General features: G+C 36.4%; 1 protein-coding gene across 4 annotated transcripts in view; it reads right to left on the reverse strand.

The window, feature by feature from the left end:
• Positions 1-22,418, reverse strand: part of DENND4A (DENN domain containing 4A) — a 150,847-nt gene that overhangs the window by 74,574 nt on the left and 53,855 nt on the right. For all 4 annotated transcript variants that reach the window (XM_023509993.1, XM_023509995.1, XM_023509992.1 and 1 more), the window contains exons 8-13: positions 21,232-21,473; positions 15,230-15,296; positions 13,426-13,484; positions 10,277-10,421; positions 9,385-9,560; positions 3,987-4,087 (exon numbers count right to left, since the gene is read on the reverse strand). In XM_023509993.1, coding sequence (XP_023365761.1) covers positions 3,987-4,087; positions 9,385-9,560; positions 10,277-10,421; positions 13,426-13,484; positions 15,230-15,296; positions 21,232-21,473 — 790 coding nt within the window. The remainder of the gene's footprint in view (positions 1-3,986; positions 4,088-9,384; positions 9,561-10,276; positions 10,422-13,425; positions 13,485-15,229; positions 15,297-21,231; positions 21,474-22,418) is intronic.

Genomic DNA, 22,418 nt, shown 5'->3' on the forward strand with positions numbered 1-22,418 from the left:
TTTGAGCCACAGGCGCCTCCCGACTGCAGACTTCTCTAATGAAACTTTTCAAGCCAGAAGACAATGGTCATCTATCTTTAATCTACTTAAACAGAACAATTTCCAGCCCAGAATTCTATATCCTGCTAAGCTTGTAAAATTGACAGAGAAATCAAATCTTTTACTGATATGCAAACCTTGTGGAAATTTGCCACAACAAGACCAGCTTTACAGGAACTATTTCAACCTGTTCTACATACTGACCATCACAATGGACCTTCAGCAAAGTAAACACCCAGAAATTAAAGGACAGAACCTAGCTTCCACAATGATGCAAAAGAGAAAACTAAGCAATGGACTTTCACAAAATAAGAGAATAGAACACTACCATACTTATCAATTATCTCAATAAATGTCAATAGCTTGAATTCCCCACTGAAGAGGCATAGATTGGTTGATTGGATTAAAAAACACAAGCCACTATCTGCTGTCTGCAGGAAATACACCTCACGTCAAAAGACAAATTAAAACTCAGAGTTAAGGGTGGGAAGTCAATTTTTCAGGCAAACGGAATTTAGAAGAAAAGAGGAGTTGCAATCTTATTTTCAGATGCACATGGATTTAAAGCAACTAAAGTCAAAAAAGACAATGATAATCACTTTATATTGGTCAAAGGAAAAATACAACAAGAAGACATTTTAATTCTAAATATTTATGCACCCAATTTAAATGCTCCCAGATTCTTGAAACAGATCTTGCTTAGTCTGAGCAATATGATATCCTATAACACCATGGTAACAAGGGACTTTAACAGCCCTCTCTCATAGCTGAACAGATCCTCTAAACAGAAATTAAACAAAGATATTAGAGATTTAAATGAGACCCTAGAACAACTGTGCTTGATAGATGCACATAGAACACTCCATCGCAAAGATAAAGAATATACATTCTTCTCATCGTCCCATGGAACATTCTCCAAAATTGATCATATCCTAGGACACAAAACAAACCTCAACAGAATCAAAACAATTGAAATTTTACCTTGCATCTTCTCAGACCATAAGGCACTAAAAGTGGAACTCAACTCCAACAAAAATGTTCAACCTCACATAAAGGCTTAGAAGTTAAACAACCTTATACTGAATGACAGTTGGGTGCAGGAAGAAATAAAAAAGGAAATCATTAACTTTCTTGCATATAACAATGAAGACACAAGCTACCAAAACTTGTGGGATATAGCAAAAGCAGTCCTGAGAAGAAAATTCATCACTTTAGAAGCCTACATTTGAAAAACAGAAAGAGAGAGCATCAACAAACTCACAAGCCATCTGATGGAATTGGAAAAAGAAGAACAATCTAAGTCAAAACCCAGCAGAAGGAAAGAAATATCCAAAATTGAATCAGAAATCAATGAAATTGAAAACAAGAGAGTCATTCAGAAAATTAATGAAACAAGGAGTTGGTTTTTTTAAAAAATAAATAAAATAGATAAACCTTCGGCCAGACTAACTAGAAATAGAAAAGTAAAATCTCTAGTTTTATATGCATCTATCAAGCACAGTTGTTCTAGGGTCTCAATCAGAAATGATAGAGGGGAAATAACGACTGATGCCACAGATACTAGAGATTATCTCTGAATACTATCAGAAACTTTATTCCCAGAAATTTGACAATGTGAAGGAAATGGATCAATATTTGGAATCACACCCTCTCCCTAGACTTAGCCTGGATGAAATAGATCTCCTGAATACACCAATTTCAAGCACTGAGATCAAAGAAACAATAAAAAATATTCCAAGAAAAAAATGCCCTGGTCTAGATGGCTTCACACCAAAATTCTACCAGATCTTCAAAGAAGAGCTTATTCCTATACTGAAGAAATTATTCCAACAAATTGAGGAGGAAGAAATCTTTCCCCAACATGTTCTATGAAGCAAACATCACCTTGATGCCAAAATAAGGAAAAGACCCAACTAAAAAGGAGAACGTTAGACCAATTTCACTAATGAATATAGATGCAAAAATTCTCAACAAAATCCTACCCAATAGATTACAGCTTATCATCAAAAAGGTCATATATCATGATCAAGTAGGTTTCATCCCAGGGATGCAAGGTTGGTTTAATATACATAAATCCATAAATATTATTCACCATATCAACAGAAGCAAAAACAAAGCCTATATGAGCCTCATAGATGCAGAAAAAGCATTTGATAAAATCCAGCATCCTTTTCTAATTAGAACACTAAAGAGTTTAGGCATAGGTGGCACATTTCTTAAACTGATTGAAGCTATCTATTACAAACCCACAGCTAATATTTTACTGAATGGAGTTAAACTGAAAGCTTTTCCACTTAGAACTAGAACCAGACATAGTTGTCCTCTGTCACCATTACTATTCAACATAGTGCTGGAAGTTCTAGCTAATACAATTAGGCAAGACAAGAAAATAAAGGGCATCCAAATAGGAGCAGAGGAGGTCAAACTCTCCCTCTTTGCTGATGATATGATCTTATACTTAGAGAACCCCAAAGACTCAACCACAAGACTCTTGGAAGTCATCAAAAAAATACAGTTAATGTCTCAAGATATAAAATCAATGTCCACAAGTCAGTTGCCTTTGTATACGCGAACAGCAGCCAAGATGAGAGGTTAATTAAGGACAAAATTACCTTCACCATAGCCCCAAAGAAATGAAATATTTAGGAATATACCTAACAAAAGAGGTGAAGGTCCTTTATAAAGAAAATTATGAAACCTTAAGAAAGGAAATAGCAGAAAACTTTAACAAATGGAAGAACATACCATGCTCATGGCTGGGAAGAATCAACATTGTTAAAATCTATACTTCCCAGAGCAATCTACTGATTCAACACCATCCCTATTAAAATACCAACATCCTATTTTCAAGACTTGGAAAAAATGATTCTGCATTTTCTATGGAACCAGAAAAAAAAAAAACGTATAGATAAGGCAGTTCTTAGTATAAAAACAAAGCTGGGGGGATCACCATAACAGATTTTAGGCATTTTGCTTTATTTCTAAATGTATTGCCAAACTTCTATTTTTAAACCATTTGAGTTAAGCACAGCATTAAAATCCAATGAATGTCAAAAGCATCTGACCTGGCTCTTAGCCCACTGAAATTACCAGAATTTTCTAATGTACTTTAAACCACCTATCTTAGATTTTCAAAACTAACTTTCTATTCTGTGTATGAAGAAAATATACAGGCTCGGCGCCTGTGGCTCAAGTGGCTAAGGTACCAGCCACATACACCTAAGGTGGTGGGTTCGAATCCCCAGCCCGGGCCTGCCAAACAACAATGATGGCTGCAACCAAAAAATGGCCAGGTGTTGTGGCAGGCGCCTGTAGTCCCAGCTCCTTGGGAGGCGGAGGCAGGAGACTCGCTTGAGCCCAGGAGTTGGAGGTTGCTGTGAGCGTGATGTCATGGCACTCTACCCAGGGGGATAGCTTGAGGCTCCGTCTCAAAAAAAAAAAAAAAGAAAAGAAAATATACAAGTGGTGAAATTAAATAACCACCTTAACATCCTTTTGTGTTTTATTATTTTAAGATGGTCCATTAAAAATTTGGAAGATGTGGTTGAGGCGACACAGCTCATGTCTATAACCCCAGCACTCTGAGACTGAGACAGGAGGATCACAAGAGTAAGACCCTGTCTATACTACAAATAGAAAAATTAGTCAGGCATGGTGGCATGAGCTGACAGTCCCAACTACTTGGGATGCTGAGGCAAGAGGATGGCTTGAACCCAAGAGTCTGAGGTTGCTGTGAGGTAAGCTGACTCCACAGCACTCTAGACTACCTTGGGGCAAAAGAGTGAGAGAATGTCTCAAAAAAATTTTGTGTGTATGTGTCTAAGTAAAATATTTAAAAATTTCTCACTGAGTTTCTAACAAAAATAAATATTATCCTTTTATAAGTAAGGCAAAGTGATTGATCCTCTTTCTAAAATTAAATTACCTTCTTTACATTAACCACTTACATTTTGCCAATTGCTGGTGCAAATTATTCAGTGTGTTCATCAGATTTTTACATGGCTTCTTTGGAAGTATCTTCCAGGCTACATTTTTCTTGTCACCAGTTCTAAGATTAAATGATAACAATAATACATTTGTAACATGGACATTTTTGAGAAAAAAGTATATATGTTATATATAAAAATGGCAAAAGAGAAAACACTGAACCATAAATGAGACACATACAAAATATTCTAACCAGAGAAAAATCCTACATGATAAATTGGGATGTTGAATATTTAAAAATTAATTTATATGAGGATAGAATCTTATATTAAATATAGCCCAGAAAATTATAATCATGATGGTACTGAGTAAAATCCACTTACACTGGAATCACGCTAATCGCAACGAAGCATAATGTGGCAATCACTACTCTCAATCCCATTTAAAAGTGCTTAAACACCTGAATACAACAAAAAGCACTGTAGAAAACTTTGAATAAACTTAAGATCCACAGAGTTTATCAAAATACTTTGATATACTTATTTTGTTTCTTAGTTTCCTAAGAGTAAAGATTATTTTTGTTCCTTTCAGAAAATAAGTAATCTATAATATTTAAATTACTTGACTAAAGCATAACATTACAAAATACATTTTTCTTTTCTTTTTTTTAGACTCTCACTATGTCACCCTTGGTAGACTGTAGTGGTGTCATAGCTCACAGCAACCTCAAACTCTTGGGCTTAAGTGATTCTCTTGCCTCAGCCTCCTAAGTAGCTGGGACTACAGATGCTCTCCACAATGCCTGGCTATTTTTGTTGTTGTTGTAGTAGTTATCATCGCTGTCTGGCAGGCCCAGGCTGGGTTTGAACCCACGAGACCCAGTGTATGTGGCCAACACCCTAGCTGCTGAGCTACAGGCACCAAGCCAACAAAATACTTTATTAAAATAAAGGATGACATCTGCTATCAAGTAATATAGTAGTCCCCTCTTATTGGTGACAGATACATTCTAAGACCCCCCCATGCCTAAAACTGTAGACAGTATCAAAGTTTCTCTCTCATTCTCTCTTTCTACATACTCATAAACACAAATACACACTATTTTTTCTTATTAATTAGGCACAGTAAGAAACAGCAACAGTAACTAATAATAAAATAGAACAATTATAACAATATACTCTAATAAAAGTTATGTGGATGTGGTCTTTTTCTCTCTCAAAATATCTTATTGTACTGCACTCATCTATTTTTGGACCACATTTGGCCATGGGTAACTGAAACTATAAAAAGAAAAACATAGGATACAGTGGTGGACTACCATATTTTTGTTTCTAGGACAGGTTACTATAATATCCTTCATTAGAGCTATTATGACCCAGTTGGTCTATAAACTATATATGGAAGAGGAAAGAGCAGGGTAATAAACACCATAAAACATTTGGACTTAACTATCACTTAGTTGATTCTGCTCTTTATTTATTAAATGTTTCCTAATTTGAAAGCAATGAATACTTATTTTAGAAAACTTGAAAAATGGCCAGGTGCAATGGCTCACACCTGTAATCCTAGCACTCGGGGAGGCTAGGTGGGTGGATAGCTTGAGCTCACAAGTTCGAGACCAGCTTGAGCAAAAAGTGAGACTCCTGTCTCTACTGAAACAGAAAAACTTAGGCAAGAGGATCGCACTTGAGCCCAAGAGTTAGAGGTTCCTGTGAGCTATGACACCATGGCATTCTACCCAGGGCAACAGCCTAAGACTGTGTCTCAAGAGGGAAAAAAAAAAAAAGAAAACTTGAAAAATACAAAGAAAAAGAGAGAAGTAAATCACTGATACTCTAACCACCAAAGAACAATCTAGCATAGGTGTGCAGCGGAACTTGCTGAACTTTTATGTTCCCTAAATTTCCCACAGAACACAAAATGCCAAAAACAAAGACAAAAGAGCGGATGGAAAAGCTTAAGCTGACAAAGAATGACTGTCTTGGAATTTACCCACTCCATCTTTCCACAAATAAGAATAAAAATAAAGATGGGGCAGAGTCAAACTGCACATGACCATCTGTGAAGATATTATTAATTTTTTTTTTTTTTGAGACAGAGCCTCAAACTGTCACCCTGGGTAGAGTGCTGTAGCATCACAACTCACAGCAACCTCCAACTCCTGGGCTCAAGTGAGTCCCCTGCCTCTGCTTCCCAAGTAGCTGGGACCACAGGTACCCACCACTAATGCCTGGCTATTCTTTTTTTTTTTTTTGGTTGCAGCCATCATTGCTGTTTGGTGGGCCCGGGCTGGATTTGAATCCACCATCTCAGGTGCATGTGGCTGGCGCATTAGCCACTTGAGCCACAGGTGCCAAGCCAGATATTATTAAATTTATATGGTGACCAAGAACATGGAAAACTGTGTTACAGTGAGAACACAATATAAAACACTTTTTAAATATTTTCTTGATAAAATTTTGCAATACAACACACCTCTTGTCCTACCATTCGCTGCACGACACCTATCTTATTAGATAAGATTATGAGTGATTAGAAAGAAAGGAATATATTTGGTTTGCCATTTTATTCTTAGGGCCAAGCATAAAAGGGTGTTCAAGATAAATGGGATAAAGGTGGGCATGTTGGCTCACACCTGTCATCCCAGCACGCTGGGCCGAGGTGGATGGATTGCTTGAGCTCAGGAATTCAAGACCAGCCTGAGCAAGACTGAGACCCCGTCTCTAAAAATAGCCAGGTGTTGTAACTGTAGTCCCAGCAACTTAGGAGGCTGAGGCAAGAGAATTGCTTGAGCACAGGAGTCTGAGCTTGCTGTGAGCTATGACACCATTGCACTCTACTCAGGATGACAAAGTGAGACTCTGTCTCAAAAAGGAAAAAAAAAAAGATAAATGGCATAAATGAATGAACACTATCTTAGTATCGTCCGATTACATTTAATTATTGTTATTTATCACATAATGTCCTCTTCTTGCTCTTATTATCTTTACTCTATAAGTGGCTAAGAAGAAGAGTTTTATCTAGTACCTGAGTTTTGAACTATGATTGTCATCTGCATTTTTATTCATGGTGATTTCCATTTATAAGATTACTATTACATAAATAATTATGCAATAATTAGTGACAGAAGAATTAGTTTTGGAGTCAGTGATGGTTTCCAAGCCCAGTTCTGACAGTCTTTTGATAAACTGCTTTAAAATCTAAGCTTTAGTTTTCTTATCTTTCAGAGGTGTTAATAAGGAAACAAAGCATTGACAATAATATGAGATAACTTAGGCCATGCATGCAGCTTCCTGCCTAGTACATATTAGATATTAATTTCTTTCCCTTTCTTCAGAAATTTCTTGATATTCAGAATATACTCTGTATTACATACATCTAATACAGAAAAGGAAATGAAACCACACTCAGGATTTGTTTTCTTTTAAATTTCAGGTTGGGGATTCAGAAATTCCAGTTGAAGGCAAGTAGAAGTAGTTCTCTAGTCTAGTCCTACCAAGAGTTTAGAAGAGTTATTACCCTTCTAAAATATGTAAATATTGAGGAGGAATATTCATGACTGCAAATAACTCATGTTTCTTTGATTCTTTAACTCATTATTGATCAAAACAGAAAGTAAATAGTAAGAATAAAAATTATTTTTATAAATTAAGGGAAAGTGTAAAAGGGAAAATGCAACTTATCATAATAATATGTGAAATATTTTTTAATTTCAATTAAAAACTTTATGTCATGTAACAATTAAAAACTGGCAAAGAAAAGAGCTAATACTTTAAAAGTATTAAATATTCCTGGAAGAGAATAAAATGTCTCTGGTAAATAATCTTTGACTCTATCAATCCATAAAATGGCTTTTATGAATAGAATACATTACATATTTTCTTGGTTAGACTTTCCATGAATAACAGATTTTTATTAGCAAAAACGTTTTATATTAGAGCATTAATTTTTTAAGCTAAACTTTTCTGATGGTTTAAATAAGCACTTGAGGTTTTGACATATGACAAAACTAAGAACAAATCTAAGACTGCAGAATTAAATAAAAAGGCTTTAAGAGGAGGCTCGGCACCTATGGCTCAACCGGCTAAGGCACCAGCCACGTACACCTAAGGTGGTGGGTTCGAATCCCCAGCCCGGACCCGCCAAAACAACAATGACGGCTGCAACCAAAAAACAGCCGGGCGTTGTGGCGGGCACCTGTGGTCCCAGCTACTTGGGAGGCGGAGGCAGGAGACTCGCTTGAGCCCAGGAGTTGGAGGTTGCTGTGAGCTGTAATGCCACGGCACACTACCCAAGGGGATAGCTTGAGGCTCTGTCTCAAAAAAAAAAAAAAGAGGAAAAGCTCTTATTAAAAAATGGAAAAAAACCTATTTCACATTTACATATTTAAGTATAAAAGCAATACTAGCTTTTGGGCTTTAATCATAGTAATTATAAGCATGTCCCATGGATGTAATCAACTTCCTCTTCCCTGAATAGCTTACATGTAATTATATTGAAAATAAACACAAAAAAATACTAAATTCTAAAATAACAATATAGTTCCAATAGCTAATTAAATGTTATTTTAATAAAAAGAGAGGGAAACATAACATATTAACATTCCTAGAGTATAAAGGTAATGAAATTATATAAAAGTTATTTTAAATTTTAAAACATTCCATTAAATTTACACATTCTTTTACTTATACACATAATGTAAAATATGTGGAGTATGGGTATGTATGGGTGAGAAAGGATTGATTTTTATGGTGAAGGGTATACAGTTTCAGTACTTAGGATTTCTCAATTAGAAAATTACTAATGTATCTGAAAGTGCCATAGAATTGAATCTAAAGTCATCCTTTATGTTCTTTTCATGAAGTTGTAATTCATATTTTATTATGCATTAAAATTAAAAATAGTTAGCTGGGTGTTGTGGCGGGTGCCTGCTGTCCCAGCTACTCAGGAGGCTGAGGCAAGAGAATCGCTTAAGCCCAAGAATTTGAGGTTGCAATGAGCTGTGATGCCACAGCACTCTACCAAGGGTAGAGTCTCAAAAAAAATTAATAGTACATTTTTTAAAAATTACATTAATTTTCCTATGATGTATTAGTGTTCTTATAGGATTACATTAGACTAGAAATAGAATTAGAGTATTAATCAAGAAATACTGCTTTAATTTAATTTGTGGTTTCACCTATGCTTATCTGATTAAATTCTAAATATAAGAAATACGTTTCTTAAATATTTAAAGCCTAAGGCTCAAAAGTATATCTTCACTCCAATAAAACCTTTCATATCCTAAATTTACTCCATTGAAGCAGAATGAGGGCTGATTCAAAGATGGAAATAATCCCGAAAACAATATCTCAAAAGAATCCTACTTAGCAATCACTAAATATGAAAGTAGGTACAGAATCACTAAAATGTACTTACTGTGAAATAGTGTTGGTGTCTAGGTCAACACAACTGACATCTGGAGGAGGATCATAAAGATCAAAGTATCTTGAATCAATCCCTACTATGAATGGACATGGTGCACTCAAGACATCTGCTAAAGCCAGTGGGCAGAGAGGAACATACGGGCACGGCCAATGGAAAGGGAAAATCATCTTGGATGAACAAAACATAGAATATTTAATATTTAGCTTTTTGACCTTGAAGCATAGTGTATCAGCACACACAAAAAATTGTCTTTCAAGTACTATTATCTAAAATCTAATACTTGATAATGAACTAAGTAACAATAACTAGAGTTAATGGTTAGGAAATTAAATTACATTCTGAATTTTAGTTAAGCATTAAAATAGTTTTGAGCCAGCCTGGTGGCTCACACCTGTAATCCTAGCATGCTGGGGGACTGAGGAGGGTGGATTGCTTGAGCTCACAAGTTCAAGACCAGCCTGAGCAAGAGCAAGAATAGAAAATTTTCTACTGAGAATAGAAAAACTGAGGGAAGAGGATCACTAGAGCCCAAGAGTTGGAGGTTGCTGTGAGCTATGATACCACGGTACTCTACCCAGGGCGACAGCTTGAGGCTCTGTCTCAAAAAGAAAAATAAATAAATAAAATAAGTTTTGAATTATAGGAGAACCTCTATAAGGTGACCACCCAAGGCACTATAACAAACTGGTCAACATATGCGGGTGGTCAACATAAAGAACTAGGCCTACTGTACTGATACGCACATGTGGTACATGTCCAGGCTATGAAAATTAGGCCAACTTAAGGAGGTGGTCAATGTAGAAAGGTAGTCAACTATTCTACTGTGTATGAATAAATTAAGTTTAAACTAAAATAACTGCCAATAAGAAACTGTGATACTCACAGATACTAATGCTTCTGTCACACTAGTAAGCACAGAAGGCCGTAAAGAATGGATGAGAATTTTATGTTCTGTTACTGCAAACACCAGTAGTGTCACAGCATTTTCAGGTCCTAAATTCTGAAGTAGTGTTGAAAACTTGCCACCACTGTCAATGCAAACAAAAATATGCAATTAATAAAGATATAAATATCTCATTATCTAGAATAATGGAGAAAAGTTCACCACTGGGGTACAATTTGTATTACATGTTCAACTTTAAGCATGACTTGCTCCTCTTTTACAGGGAAAACACTGCATCACAAACACACTATGAAAATAATGTACTTTGAGGTGGCTTCAAGTCATTCATTTTTCTATATTGTATTCAATATGAAAAATAAAAAGTCATCTTCATTTCATATAAGATCTGCCATGTAGATGATGTATAAATAAAGAATTCCACTTATAAAAGTGATACTTTGGTTAAAAGCAAATCTTTTAATAGCAGTTTTTTAAACATGGCAGATCTTCCACTGTAATTATAGGAAAAAGTGTAAGACTCCTGGTCTACCTCCCTTAAGATAAATATACCTATTAAAATTTAGATTTATGAACAGATAATCCTTACCATTGTAATGATGATAGTAATAAAAATTAAGAGCTACAAAATTATGACACACATACAAAGAGAGTTAATAACCAAAACAATAAACTTAAGACATTCTATATTAACAAAATATTGGACTGACAAAGTAAATAGTTCAGTAAGCCAACCACTATTTTGTCTACATGCTAAATAACTTTTCTTTGGATTAATATTTTTAATAAAGCAAAACTAATAACAAAAGTCTCTTAGAGAAATGAAACCATATGTCTATAAGAAACTTGTATATATTCATATCAGCATTATCATAGTAGGCAAAATGTGGAAACATCCCAATCTCCATCAACCAGTGAATGGATAAGTAAAATGGGGTGTATCCATACAATTAACTATTTGGCAATAAAAAATGAAGTAGTGATATAGCTTGGACAGACCTTGAAAACATTAATCTAAGTGAAAAAAGTCATTCACATAAATGACTCCATTTACATGAAACACCCCAAATAGGCAAATCTATAGACACAGAAAAGAAGACTAGCTGTTTTCCAGGGCTGGAGAGAGGTGGGTGTAGGTAGGGGGAGAATTAATAAAGTAGGTTAACTGCTAATGGGTCAAGAGTTTCTTTATGGAGTGCAGAACTCTGTTAATATAACTATTAAAATGAAGGCCAGGTAAGGTGGCTTATGCCTGTAATCCTAGCACTCTGAGAGGCCAAAGTGGGTGGATTGCCTGAGCTTAGGGATTGGAGACAAGCCTGAGCAATAGCAAGAACTCGCTCCTACCAAAAACAGAAAAAAACTAGCCGGACATAGTGGTGCACACCTGCAGTCCCAGCTACAAAGGAAGCTGAGGCATGAGGATTGTTCAAGCCCAAGAGTTTGAGGTTGCCGTGAGCTATGAAGCCATAGCACTCTACCCAAGGTGAGAGATACTCTGTCTCAAAAAAACCCCCCAAAAAACTGTACATATGAAACTGTACACTTTGAATTGTATGGTATATGAATTATATCTCAATAAAGCAATAAAGGTGTTAGTCATTAAAATTCCTTTGAGTAATTTAGATTTATTTTATAAAGTCTCAGTCAATGTTTCTAGGTTTTTTCAGCTCAAACAAGGGGTAAGAAAACAATGGTCACTCTGGGCTGAAAGCAAATGATGAAATAATCCAAATTTCTTACAAAATTAATGTCAAAGATGGCAGCTGGTATCTCTTGGGTATATGCTACACCATAACTTAATTATACTGTAACTATTTCTCTGATGGAAAACTTACACAGCTAATTAAGTTTCAAGAAACAGGCTCAGCACCATTAGTAGAGGGGTTACAGTGTCAGCCACATACACTGAGGGTGGCAGGTTTGAACCCAGCCTGGGCCTGCTAGAAAACAATGACAACTGCAACAAAAAATAGCCAGGTGTTGTGGCAGATACCTATAATCCCAGTCACCTGGGAGGCTGAGGCAAGAGAATTGCTTAAGCCCAAGAGTTTGAGGTTGCTGTGAGCTGTGACACCAAAGCACTCTACCAAGAGCGACATAGTGAGACTCTGTCTCAAAAATAAAATAAAATAAAAAATAAATTTCAAGAAATGATAAGGCAGAGAAAACATTTCATAATTTTTCTATACTTTTAAGGTGACGAAACACTGTTCTGTTCTATAGTTTTATAATTATACCTATTTTTAAAATTGAGTTAAATTTAAAATTAATTTTATTTGAAATTATCAATTATCCTTCAGAGGATAACTGAAGCTACAAATAAGTGTTCTCATAACCTACACACATATATCCATTTATGTAATGGTAACTTCCTGATGACAATAAATGGACACACAAAATATCAGACACTAATGTAAAATTTTTTCTTTTTCTTCAAAGTCTATAACCCAAATATTAAGTAAAAGAAATTCATAGGCCAGGCCTTATGGGTCATACCTATAATTCTAGCATTTTTGGAGGTAGAGGCCTCCAAAGAAGACTGCCTGAGGTCAGGAGTTTAAGACCAGCCTAAGCAACACAGTGAAATCTCATCTCTACCAAAAAAAAAAAAAGTCTGGGAGTGATAGCACACACCTGTAGTCCCAGCTACCCAAGAGGCCTAGACAAGAGGATTGCTTAAGCCCAGGAGTTTGAGGTTGCAGTGAGCTACAATCATGCCACTGCATTACAGCCTGGGTGACAGAAAGAAACCCTGTCTCTGAAAAAAGGAAGAGAAGAGGGGAGAGAGGAAAGGGGAAAAGGGAGAGGGGAGGCGGAAGAGAAGGGAGGGGAAAGGAAAGGAAGGGAAGGGATAGGAAAGGAAGAGGTTAAATAAAAAGTATTCCCATCAATATTTGAAATTTTAGCTAGGAAAGAGAAAATATTTGAATGTCACTTTATCTCACTCTAGATTTTTTTTTATTTTTTTATTTTTTGAGACACTCTTGCTCAGGCTGGTCTTCAACTCCTGAGCTCAAGCAATCCATCTGCTTTGGCCTCCAAGGGTGGCAGGATTATAGGAGTGAGCCACACAGCCCCACCGTTATCTCACAACAGATAAAGAGAAACAGAAATGAAGTTTTACTTGCCTTAGTGGAAGAGGTGAAGAAACAGGCTGACTGAGAATCAGATTATCATGTGGTGATAACTGGAAGAAGATTTAAAATAAAGTATTTGAAACAGAAATACCACTTTCTGTTAAAAAAAAATATAGAATAATGACAATGCCAATGTAGTTTCATTATATCCACTTACCAATATAGGAAAAGTCAATATCACTTAATAGGATACTGAGAAGTACATCTTAACCCTCCCAACCACTAACTCTTCTTACTATGAATCCTGTATCTCTTTTTTTCTGTCTTCCACTGTTTCCCTGATGCTATCTTAACAAATACCATGAAACTGGGTATTTGTTTCATGGTATTAAAAACCTATGGCCTACAGGGCAAATCCACAGGTTGCCTGTTTTTGTAAATAACGTTTTATTGAAATACAGCCATGCTCATTCTTTTTTTTTTTTTTTAAGAGACAGAGTTTCACTTTATCGCCCTGGGTAGAGCGCTGTGGCATGATTGTAGCTCATAGCAACCTCCAACTCCTGGGCTTAGGCGATTCTCTTGCCTCAGCCTCTTGAGTAGCTGGGACTATAGGTGCCCCCCACAATACCCGGCTATTTTTTGTTGCAGTTTGGCCAGGGCTGAGTTCAAACCTGCCACCCTTGGTATATGGGGCCGGCACCCTACCCACTGAGTCACAGGTGCAGCCCTAGCCATGTTCATTCTTTACATATTATGTAGCTGCTTTGTGTTTTAACAGCACAGCTGAGTAGATGCAACAGAGTTCAGATGATCTGCAAAGACTAAAATATTTAGTGTCTGGTCCATAACAGAAAAAGTTTGCAAACTTCTACTATAAAACAAATCTTTTATGTGTATTCAATTTGAGTGTACTATATATATATTCTGCCACTAAAAACAAGGAAATAAGACAGAATGACATGTGAATATTCAGACTGATTATAAAGCTCATCAAAATATTTTTCTAGGGTGGCGCCTGGGCTCAAGGAGTAGGGCACTGGCCCCATATACCAGAGGTGGTGGGTTCAAACCCAGCCCCAGCCAAAAAAAAACTGCAAGAAAAGAAAAAAATCTTTAAAAAAATATTATATATATATTTTTTAGATATTTTATTGGTATCAATATAATGCAATAATTTTATCTACATTTTCAAATTCATAACACACACAACTTTTCCTTACATCTATTCTAATACATATAACATGATAAATAATTGCCAAAGGCACAAACTTTCAAACACCTATAACAAATTTAGGGAGAAAAGTTCCTTTCTGTGTGTTTAAAATATCTACTTCTTTAACTCTTCAACCCTTTCTCTAAAGGAAAAACTTAGATGTCTGAGAGAGAATTAACAAAATATTAAGGACCCAAACTTCAACATGAAATATATTTGGTTCTCTTTAGATCTCATTCAATTGCCCCACCCTACCCCATCCACTTCACCCCACCCACTCCCATTCAGAATTGTTATTCTTTTTTTTTGAGACAGAGCCTCAAGCTGTCCCCCTGGGTAGAGTGCCACGGCATCTCAGCTCACAGCAACCTCCAACTCCTGGGCTCAAGCGAGTCTCCTGCCTCCGCCTCCCAAGTAGCTGGGACCACAGGCGCCCACCACAACGCCCAGCTATTTTTTGGTTGCAGCCGTCATTGTTGTTTGGCGGGTCCGGGCTGGGGATTCGAACCCGCCACCCTAGGTGTACGTGGCTGGCGCCTTAGCCAGTTGAGCTATAGGCGCCGAGCCCAGAATTGTTATTCTTATGTTACATTTTGACAGAGCCAATAATTATTCATGGGGCCCTCATACGAGTCTTACCTGAACTAAAATCCTTGGTCTCTGAGGAGATGGAAAAGGAACTTTATGCATAAAATGAGAAATATGCCTTGAAAACAAACAAAAACCCAAGTGATTCCAAAGTGAATAACACAGCTATTTGGCCAACAAGTCATCACAAGTCCAGTTGAGTGAAAAGCCCTGTGTACCTATAATTTTGAAATCCCTAATATTAACAAGCAATCAAAAATCATTCTTCCCATTAAAGTTAGTTCTGCCTAAATCCAGTAACCTTTCATATAAATAGTTCACATTCAACATTGTTTGTGTTATCCCAACATGTTCTCTCAAAAAGTGATTTTAACGTTTATTTCTAAGTAGATAACATATCAGTGATGTGTACATTACCAAAGAAGCTAATTCTTACATTTATATTATTAGTCAGTTACTCATATTTAGAAGTAAAACAACCATTTAAGGTGCTCCAGAAAATTGGAAGAGTTTAATTGCTTCCAAAAGATGAATAATGGCTCAGTGCCCATTGCTCAGTGGTTAGGGTTCAAACCCAGCCCAGGCCTGCTAAACAACTGCCAACAGAAAGATAGCCAGGTGTTGTAGCAGGCAGCTATAATCCCAGCTACTTGGGAGGCTGAGGCAAGAGAATCCCTTAAGCCCAAGAGTTTGAGGTGGCTATGAGCTGTGACATCATAGCACTCCACTGAAGGCAATATAATCTCCAAAAAAAAAAGAACAATGTATTTGCTATTAACAACAGATTAAAAATTCTATTACTGGGCTGAGTGCTGTGGCTCATGCCTATAATCCTAGGACTCTGAGAGGCCAAGGCAGTAGGATCACTTGAGGCCAGGAATTCGGGACCAGCCTAAGCAACATAAGTAGACTATGTCTCAACAAAAATTTAAAAGAAAAAACTTCTCTGGGTATGGTGATGAATGTCTATAGTCTCACCTACTCAGGAAGCTGAGGTGGAAGGTTCCTTTGAGCCTAGAAGTTTGAGGTTGCTGTGAGTTAAGATCATACCACTGTACTTCACCCTGGGCGATAGAGCAAGACTTTGTCTCCATTAAAAAAAATTCTACTACTGATTTTGTAAGTTTTTTCCTAATATAATATGGATAAAAAGTTGATGGAGTTTTAAACACTATGGAATAGGAAAAAGGTGAAAAATCCTTTTTTATAAACTACTTTATTTTGGAAGCACTTCTCTTTTAAACATTTAAAAATTGCTTTTCTTTCAGAATTGAGATAATGTCAAATGGATAGAAAAGACTAGAAGACAAATTTATTAATTTACAAATATGCTTTGACTGTTTACTATGTGTAAGATACCACTAGACATGACAGGAAATATAGAAACGGCATGAAGCTACCTGTCTGTACCATTAAGGTACTCACTTTCTAAAAAAAAAGTGGGAGATGAGTACCACAGAATATACATCTGCTTGAATTACAAAGTAGAATTGTAGAAATCAAAGTGTGATCTGTACACCCTAAAGACCTTTAAGAGATATTCAGGAAGGATCTGTAAGATCAAAACTATTTTCATAATAACACTAAGACATCATTTGTTTGTTTGTTTATTTTTGAGACAGTGTCTCACTCTGTCATGGGGGGTAGACTGCCATGGCATCAGCCTAATTCACAGCAAGCTGGGCTCAAGCAATCCTCCTGCCTCAGCCTCCGGAGTAGCTAGGACTATAGGCTCACAGCACCATGCCTGGCTAATTTTTCTATTTTTAGTAGAGACAGGGTCTTGCTTTTACTAGACTAGTTTTAAACTCCCAAGCTCAAGCAATCCTCTAGCCTTGGCTTCCCAGAGTGTAGGATTCCAGGTGTGAGCCACCACGCCTGGCCCTTTTGCATTTTTCACAGTGTTAACATTTACACTGATGATGCAAAAGCACCATAGGTCAAACTGCTGGCACCTTACTATGCACCAAGGAAGTGCCACCAAATTGTACTGGTAGTTATATTCTTTACTGGTATATACTGCATTAAAAGGATGTTGATTTCATTTAAGAATGTCTTTGACAAAATAGTAAATGTTGGCAATTTTATTAAATTTTGACTATAGTGTGCATTTAAAAAATATTCTAGGCTCGGCGCCTGTGGCTCAAGAGGCTAAGGCGCAAGCCACATACATCTAAGGTGGCAGGTTCTAATACAGCCCAGACCCGACAAAAACAACAATGATGGCTGCAACCAAAAAATAGCTGGGCGTTGTGGTGGGCACCTGTGGTCCCAGCTACTCGGGAGGCTGAGGCAGGAGACTCACTTGAGCCCAGGAGTTGGAGGTTGCTGTGAGCTGTGATGCCATGGCACTCTACCCAGGGGGATAGCTTGAGGTGCTGTCTCAAAAAAAAAAAAATTCTATGTGATGAAATGTGAAGTATTACTTCTGTTGTACACAGAATTACAATGGTTGTCTTGATTCTGAAAAAGCACTTGTGCAACTGAGTTGTAAGTGAATTTGAAGTATTTTATTTTTGTTTAAAATATGTCTGACAAACTAAAGTTATCCAATATTGAATATTTAACAGTTATTTTCTTTATGAAATGAACAAAGTGATCCTGTTGCTTTGAAGAAAATAACTGGCAGTACTTGTTATCAATAATTAAATTCAACCTTTCAAGTTAAACTTAGAATTTTGCCACCTTAAGCTTGACAGCTTCCCAAAACTCAAAAACTTTTCTGACAAGGTAGATACAGATATTAACAAAGATAATTTTATATTGATGGTGAAATATGTCTACATTTGGAAGATCTGCTTAACTCAGTGAACCAGTATTTTTCAAATTACCAAGTATAATGCTATAACAGTGGTTCTCAACCTGTGGGTCACAACCCACAGGAACTGAATTAAAGGGTCGTGGCATTAGGAAGGTTGAGAACCACTGTGCTACAAGATCATACATAAGTAAAATTTCCACTCAAAAAGTGAAATAAAACAATAGATTCTTATGTGACAAATAAAATTCACAGCTAAATTTTCGGATTCCACATTGCAAATAATTTATAAGAAACTACCACTTGTCAAATAAGAATACAGTGTCAAATAAGAATATCCATAATTTTCTGAAAACAACTCAAAATCCTTCTCTCTTTTCTGCACCTACATATCCGTGTGAGGCCAGACTTTCCTCATGTATGTCACCAAAACAACTACTGCAATAGATTAAATGAAGAACTATATGTGGAACCCAGATATGTTCAACTAAACCAGGCACTGGAAATGTGCAAAAATGTAAAAAAATCATTGTGTAGGGAGATGGGTTTTAAAAAGAAAAAAAAGGTCAAACAATGCCCCTCTTTTCACTAATTTTTTTGTTTTGGAATTTCTCAAAACAATATTTCTGATGTAACAAGTAATGGGTTTTATTGCTTTAAAACTAAAATGATCCACCAATTCCTTCACTGGGTAAATATCCAAAGAAAATGAAATCAGTATGTCAAAGAGGTATCTGTACTACCAACCAAAATCATTGCAGCATTATTCATAATAGTCAACATAATGGAATCAATCTAAATGCCTATCTACAGACGAATGGATAAAAAAATAAGGCACATGCTGTATATGCAATAGAATACTATTCAGCCATAAAGCAGAATAAAATCCTGTCATTTGTGGCAACGTGGAAGAACCTGGACAGCATTATGGTAAGTGAAATATGCCAGGTACAGAAAGACAAACATCCTGTGATCTCAATCATATGCAAAATCTGAAAATGTTGATTTTCCAGAAGTGGAATTAAATAGTGGTTACCAGAGACTGGGGGCAGTGGGTGGACCATGAGACGTTAGTCAGTGGGTACAGAGTTACACTTAGGAAGAATAAATTCTGGTGTTCTATTACACAGCAGGGTGACTATAGCAAATAAAAAAGTAGTGTATGTTTCAAGATGGCTAGAAGAAAAGATTTTTGAATGTTATCACCACACAAAAAAATGGTAAATGTTTAAAGTGAGGGATATGGTAATTACCTTGATTTGATCATTATCCTGTGTATACATGCACTGAAATTAACACACTTATAACTCTATACACTCTCAACACTGTACTGCAATAATTTCTATTATAGTAAATAATGACAGATAAAAGGCACAGAGAAAAGCTCTTAGGGGTCATCATTTTTTTAAGAATAAAAAGAAGTTCTGAGACAAAAATTTGAGAACTGCTGGATTAGAATACTGAGATAACAATAGAAAAGAGCAAGGAAAAATTAAAGAGTAATATGTACTAAATGCTCTCATGATAATTCTATCACTTCCCAATTGTCATTAAAGTCAGAAAATTTTGCCTACAGATACAAAAACATTTTAAGTGGTAAGGAGTATAAAATAAACAATAGTCAAATAGATAAAGAAGATATTTATTTATTTATTATGTTGGTTTTTTTGAGACAGAGTATCATTATGTTGCCCTGGGTAGAGGGCCCTAATGTCATAGCTCACCAGCAACATTAAACTCCTGGGCTCAAGAGATCCTCTTGCCTCAGCCTCCCAAGTAGCTGGGACTACAGGCACCCACCACAATGCCCAGCTAGTTTTTCTATTTTTAGCAGAGGTGGGTCTTGCTTACTTAGGCTAGTCTTAAACTCCTGAGCTCAAAGGGTCCTCCTACCTTGGCCTCCCAGAGTACTAGGGTTACAGGTGGGAGCCACTGCAGCCAGCTGACAATGAAGATATTTACATCTCATCTATATCAAGTCTTACTTTCACGCACCAAGGTTGGTGGGTTTAAGCCCAGACTGGGCCTGCTAAACAGCAACGACAGCTGCAACCAAAAATAGCTGGGCGTTGTGGCAAGTGCCTGTAGTCCCTGCTACTTGGGAGGCTGATGTAAGAGAATCACTTGAGCCCAAGAGCCTGAGGTTTCTGTGAGCTATGATGCCATAGCACTCTAGGGAGGGTGACAAAGTAAGACTCTGTCTCAAAAAAAAAAAAATTATTTTACTGATCTTAAGCTAAATCACTAAAATTGTTAAAAAGAAAAAGCATGTAGTCATCTAATTTTTCCTTTAAATTCACATCTAAAAATAGTAAGAAAAAATTTTTTTCTTTTTTTTTTTTTTTTTTTTGTGACAGAGTTTCACTATGTTGTTCCCAGTAGAGTGCCATGGCATTACAGCTCACAGCAACCTCAAACTGCTGGGCTCAAGTGATTCTCCTGCATCAAGCTCCCAAGTAACCAGGACTACAGGTACCCGCCACAACACCTGGCTATTTTTTGGATGTAGTTGTTGTTTGGCAGGCCCAGGCCAGGTTTGAATCTGCCAGCTCCAGTGTATGTGGCCTGAGCTACGGGCGCTGAGCCAGTAAGAAATATTTTTAAAGATTCATAATAAAATTATATGTAAAACAAAAATTACAAAATTAGTTAAAAAGTTCCACTATTTTCTCCAGAATAGGATCTCCAAACCTCACAAGACCATTAAATAAATGAAACGTTTATTTCATTATGTTAGAGTTAAAAACAAGTTAAAACAACAAGATTGCAAAGTTCAATGAAGAAATATTACCTGACTGAAATACACAAACTCTTTTTTTCAAATAACTCTTTAGTATCTTTTATAACGATCTGGATGGATTTAGAGACCATACTCCTAAGCAAACTTATCACAAGAATGGAAAAACAAGCATCACGTGTACTCAGTACTAATCTGAAACTAGTAGATTAACAATTACATGCTCACTTAAGAGAAATACTCAATTACATTCAAGTAGAGGGGAGGAACAGGCTGGGTAAGTACACAGCCAACAGGTACACTGCATGGGTATAAGGTCACACTTCCTGGGTGAAGGACACAACAACAACTTGGACTTTAACCTTACAAAAGCAAACTATGTAACCTGTTTATACCCTCATATTCATCTGAAATAAAAAAATTAAAATGTGGGGAAAAAAAATTCATATAATTCTTGAGAAATTTAGTTTCCATATAAAATGTATTCAGTTACCCCACAAATTTACCACATAATGGAAAGATCTGCCAAATTCTGAACCAAGAAGACTTCTAACTTACTTCTCAATTGGAAGGACATGAGGTCCAGAGATGGAATAACGATACAAAAAAGTCAGAAACTTCCTGAATGCATCAAAAAAAGGCCAGTGAGAAAGAAGACAGATGCATTTGCTAGTGTGAATTGTTTTGGAACTATCAGAGTTCCCATCTGCTGATGGTATTAAACCTAAAAGAAGTCTCTGTTTTTCTGTGAGATTCTCCTCAGAGTATGGTTCATAAAACTGAATAGCAGCACCATAGACCTGCAAAACAAGTGAGATATTTAGTAAATACATTGTATATCATTAATCCAAATCACATCAACAGTTAAATATTTAATGGATGCTTGCCATGAGCCAGGTAAGGTATCCCTCTTGCTTACCGGACATATATAAGAACTATATAGTGCTATTCTCATGTCTCTTTTTTATTGAAAAGATGTTTTATTAAATTCATTCATTTTGCTGGAGTGGCTCACACTTATATTCCTAGCACTCTCAGAGGCCAAGGTGGGTGAATTGCTTGAGCTCAGTTCAAGACCAGCCGAGTAAGAATGAGACACCCCCCTCTCTACTAAAAATAGAAAAAAACTAGCTGGGCATTATGGCAGGTACCTATAGACCCAGTTACTTGCAGACTGAGGCAAGAGAATCGCTTGAGCCCAAGAATTTGAGGTTGCTATAAGCTATGACATCAGGGTACCTTACCTGGGGTGACAAAGTAAAACTCTGTCTCAAAAAAATTAATAAAAAATAAAAATTAAAATAATAAATCTATTAATTTTATAAAGAGTGAAAGCAATTGTACCAATATTCTATATCAAAATGGTTGAACATAATTTAGTAGAAAATGGGATGAAAATTTATATAAGGCAATAAAATGACAAATTTGAACAATTAATTGAACTTCTCTGGACTTTAATTTCCCAATCCATAAAATGAGGATGTTAGGCTTGATGATTTTCAAGGTCCCTTCCAACTATAACAGTCTATGATTCTAAATTGCATTATATATTTATAATTTCTTTTGTATTATTTTCAAAGCCTCTTTATCACAGAAAATAAACCAATGAAGGATCATCATTTGATGATGAGAAAACTCTTTGGCTCGGTGCCTGTGGCTCAAGTGGCTAAGGCGCCAGCCACCTACACCTAAGGTGGCGGGTTTGAATCCAGCCTGGGCCCACCAAACAACAATGATGGCTGCAA

This window comes from Otolemur garnettii, unplaced genomic scaffold (genome assembly GCF_000181295.1).
Source record: "Otolemur garnettii isolate 467f Iridium unplaced genomic scaffold, OtoGar3 scaffold00011, whole genome shotgun sequence".
Classification (NCBI taxonomy): domain Eukaryota; kingdom Metazoa; phylum Chordata; class Mammalia; order Primates; family Galagidae; genus Otolemur; species Otolemur garnettii.